The sequence below is a fragment of the Salvelinus sp. IW2-2015 genome, unplaced genomic scaffold (assembly GCF_002910315.2).
Source record: "Salvelinus sp. IW2-2015 unplaced genomic scaffold, ASM291031v2 Un_scaffold2080, whole genome shotgun sequence".
Taxonomy (NCBI): domain Eukaryota; kingdom Metazoa; phylum Chordata; class Actinopteri; order Salmoniformes; family Salmonidae; genus Salvelinus; species Salvelinus sp. IW2-2015.
Window position 1 is genome coordinate 24,629 of NW_019943421.1, and position 4,309 is coordinate 28,937.

Sequence of the window (4,309 nt, forward strand, 5' to 3'; positions counted from 1 at the left end):
GGGAGGGAGAGAGCGGGAGGGAGAGAGCGGGAGGGAGGGAAACTGTTAGCGTTATGGTTGTTGCTGTGGAAACCGATGGTTCCCTTTCAGTGGGTCACTCGTTACAACACAGCTATAGAGAGCGGAGCTCGACCACCTCATAATGAAGAGCTCTAAAATCATCCCGCCTGACAAGCCCAATGAAAAAGTACCGGAAGCCCTGCTTTCTCCAGGAGATAAAACCCAGGCTCGGGTTAATTCACGCAATCCTTCCGCTCTTCACCTCGCTGAGCAGAACGATTCACACATTCTTAAAAACAAATATTTGAATGCTCAACTGTCAAGCTTTGCTACAACAGTGTATTCTTCATCTCTGGATGAGTTTGGTCCCTGTTTTCGTGTTTTTCCTACAACACCTAGTTATTCTTCTGCCTGTTTAGCTAACTTGCTATAAGTAAGAAGGTAAAGTCAGGTGTTCAGTTGATTTGCTGTAAACACAGCAGCTACTATATATCAACAAAAAAAACTACAATAATAAATGAATATATTATTATAATTTTTTGGTATATATTGTCAAGACACCAAGTGTCCAAAAACTTTAATTGTTACTCACTTGGTGGGTCCACAAACTCCCTGGAGATGCTGTCCCCATTGGTCAGGAGCTGTAGGGGGAGGAGCCAGGAGAGTTTACTTCCTGTTTCGACTGATGTTCAGATCAATCAGATGATGGATCTTTATTCACATCACAATGTTCTACCAGACAGCTAATCAATACACAGCTAATCAATATATGATTGTATAAACAGGTCATTGATGTTAGGTGTGAATAAGGTGTATAAACAGGTGTGAATACGGTGTATAAACAGAAGCAGGTGTTACCTGTTCAAAGAGCCGAGGGAAACGAGCCTGGATCTGATGGACAAACTCCTGACCTTTCTCCTGGAGCAGGTACACACACCTGGAGGTTACCATAGTTACATTAAAATATACTGACACCTAGAGGTTAATATATACTGACAGGTTACCATAGTAACATATACTGACGGGTACCTAGTCATTAATATATACTGACAGGTTACCATAGTCACCATTAATATATACTTGACAGGTTACCATAGTAGAAACGTAATACTGAGACAGGTTCCATATCACATTATATTCTCGACAGGTTACCATAGTCTACAAGTATATAATTTTACTGACAGGATACCATAAGTCACAGTAATATATACTGACAGGTTACCATAGTACATATACTACACGAAGTTAAATTATATACTGACAGGTTACCATAGCCAAACTATACTGAAGGTTGCCATATCACATATACTGACAGGTTTACCATAGTCACAGTAATATATACTGACAGGTTACCATAGTCACATGTAATATATACTGACAGGTTACCATAGTCACAGTAATATATACTGACAGGTTTACCATAGTCACAGTAATATATACTGACAGGTTTACCATAGCACATTAAATATACTGACAGGTTACCATAGTCACATATGAATATATACTGACAGTTACCTAGTCACATTAATATATACTGACAGGTTACCATAGTCACAGTAATATATACTGACAGGTTACCATTAGTCACATTAATATATACTGAACAGTTACCATAGTCACATAATATATACTGACAGGTTTACCATAGTCCACAGTTAATATTACGACAGGTTACCATAGTCACAGTTAATATATACTGGGACAGGTGTACCATAGTCACATTTAATATATACTGACAGGTTACCATAGTCACAGTAAATATATACTGACAGGTTACCATAGTCACATTAAATATATATAATGACATGGTTTACCATTAGTCCACATTAATAATATACTGATAGGTTACCATAGTCACTTAATATATACTGACAGTTACCATACTCCAGTATTATATACTGACAGGTTACCATAGTCACAGTAAATATATACTGACAGGTTACCATAGGCAACAGTAAATAATATACTGACAGGTTACCATAGTCACAGTATATATACTAGACAGGTTACCATAGTCACAGTAATATATACTGACAGGTTACATGTCACAGTAATATATACTGACAGGTTACCATAGTCACAGTAATATATATTGACAGGTTACCATGATAGCACAGTAATATATACTGACAGGTTACCATAGTCACCATTAATATATACTGGACAGGTTACCATAGTCACAGTAATATACTGACAGGTTACCATAGTCACAGTAATATATACTTGGACAGGTTACCATAGTCCAGTAATAATACTGACAGGTTTACCATAGTCACATTAATATATACTGACAGGTTACCATATAGTCACATTAATATATCTGACAGGTTACCAATGTCACATTAATATATACTGACAGGTTACCATAGTCACAGTAATATATACTGACAGGTTACCATAGTCACATAATATATACTGACAGGTTACCATAGTCACATTAATATATACTGACAGGTTACCATAGTCACCATGTAATATTATGACTGACAGGTTACCATAGACATATACTGACACCTAAGTTAATATATACTGACAGGTTACCATAGTAACAGTAATGTGTACGTGACAGTTACCATTAGTCAGCAGTAATATATACTGACACCTAAGGTGTATATACATCAGTGTTACCAATAGAAATATACTGACAGGTTACCATAGTAACAATACATACTGACACCATAGACAGTAATATATACTGACAGTTACCATAGTCACACAATATATACAAAAAAAAAATGACAGGGTTACCATGTGTCACATAGTAACATAGTCACTTTGACAGGTTACCATAGTCACAGTAATATATACTGACAGGTTACCCATCAGTCACATTCAATATATTACTGACAGGTTACCATAGTCACATTAATATATACTGACAGGTTACCATAGTCACAGTAATATATACTGACAGGTTACCATAGTCACAGTAATATATACTGTACAGTGTACCATAGTCACTAAATATACTGACACCGTAGCGGTTAAATATATACTGACAGGTTACCATAGAACGATATACTGAGAGGTTGACCTATATTCAATATATGAAGGTTACCATAGTCAGTAATTATATACTGAAGACCGGCTTCCAAGTCACATGTAATATATACTGAACAGGTTACCATAGTCAAGTAATATACTGAAGGTTACCATAGTCCAGTAATATATTACGAGACAGGTTACCTTAGTCACATTATATATACTGAAGCGCTCTGCTCTCACATTAATATATACTGACAGGGTTACCATAGTCACATTATATATACTGACAGGTTTACCATGCTCGCCTTCCGCCGACATTCTGCCCCTAATAGTATACTGACAGGTTACCATAGGTCACATTAATATATACTGACAGGTTATCCATAGTCACAGTAATATATACGACAGGTTACCATAGTCACAGTTAATATATACTGACAGGTTACTAGTCACATAATATATACTCGACAGGTACATAGTCAAGTAACTATATACGACAGGTTACCATAGTCACATATAATATATACTGACAGGTTACCATAGTCACATTAATATATACTGACAGGTACATAGGCAATTTATACTGCGTCCTCTCCACAGTAATATTACGAGGTTACCATAGTCAACTTATATACTGACAGGTTACATGTCATTCATAAATATACTGACAGGTTACCATAGTCACAGTCATAATATTAGCAGACAGGTACCATAGTCACAAGTAATATATACAGACAGGTTACCATAGCACATAATATATACTGGACAGGTTACCATAGTACAGCTAATATATACTGACAGGTTACATAGTCACACTAATAATATACTGACAGGTTACATAGACATTAATATTATCCGTCTCAGCCATCAGTAATATATACTGACAGGTTACCATAGTTACAGTATATATTATGCGACAGGTTACCATAGTCACATTATATACTGACAGTACATGCCTTTATACTGACAGGTTACCATAGTCACATTAATATATATCGACAGGTTACCATAGTCACTTAATATATACTTGACAGGTTACCATAGTCACAGTAATATATATTGACCGTTCACTCTCCAGTCACCTTCTTGACAGGTTACCATAGTCACATTAATATATACTGACAAGGTTACCATAGTCACAATAATATTATACGACAAGGTCCATAATAACAATAGTACTACACAAGTAATAATACCTGAACAGGTTTACCATAGTCCCCCACATATACTAGCAAGGTTCCAATAGATCCACAGTAATATATACTGACACTAGAGGTTCAAAGTATACTGCCAGGTTACCATAGTAAACAATATACAATCCCTC

General features: G+C 36.0%; 1 protein-coding gene across 1 annotated transcript in view; it reads right to left on the bottom strand.

Annotated features, from left to right (window-relative positions):
- Positions 1-4,309, bottom strand: part of birc2 (baculoviral IAP repeat containing 2) — a 44,766-nt gene that overhangs the window by 21,732 nt on the left and 18,725 nt on the right. Inside the window, 2 exon segments of the mRNA XM_070439967.1 lie at positions 593-641; positions 859-968. Coding sequence (XP_070296068.1) covers positions 593-641; positions 859-968 — 159 coding nt within the window.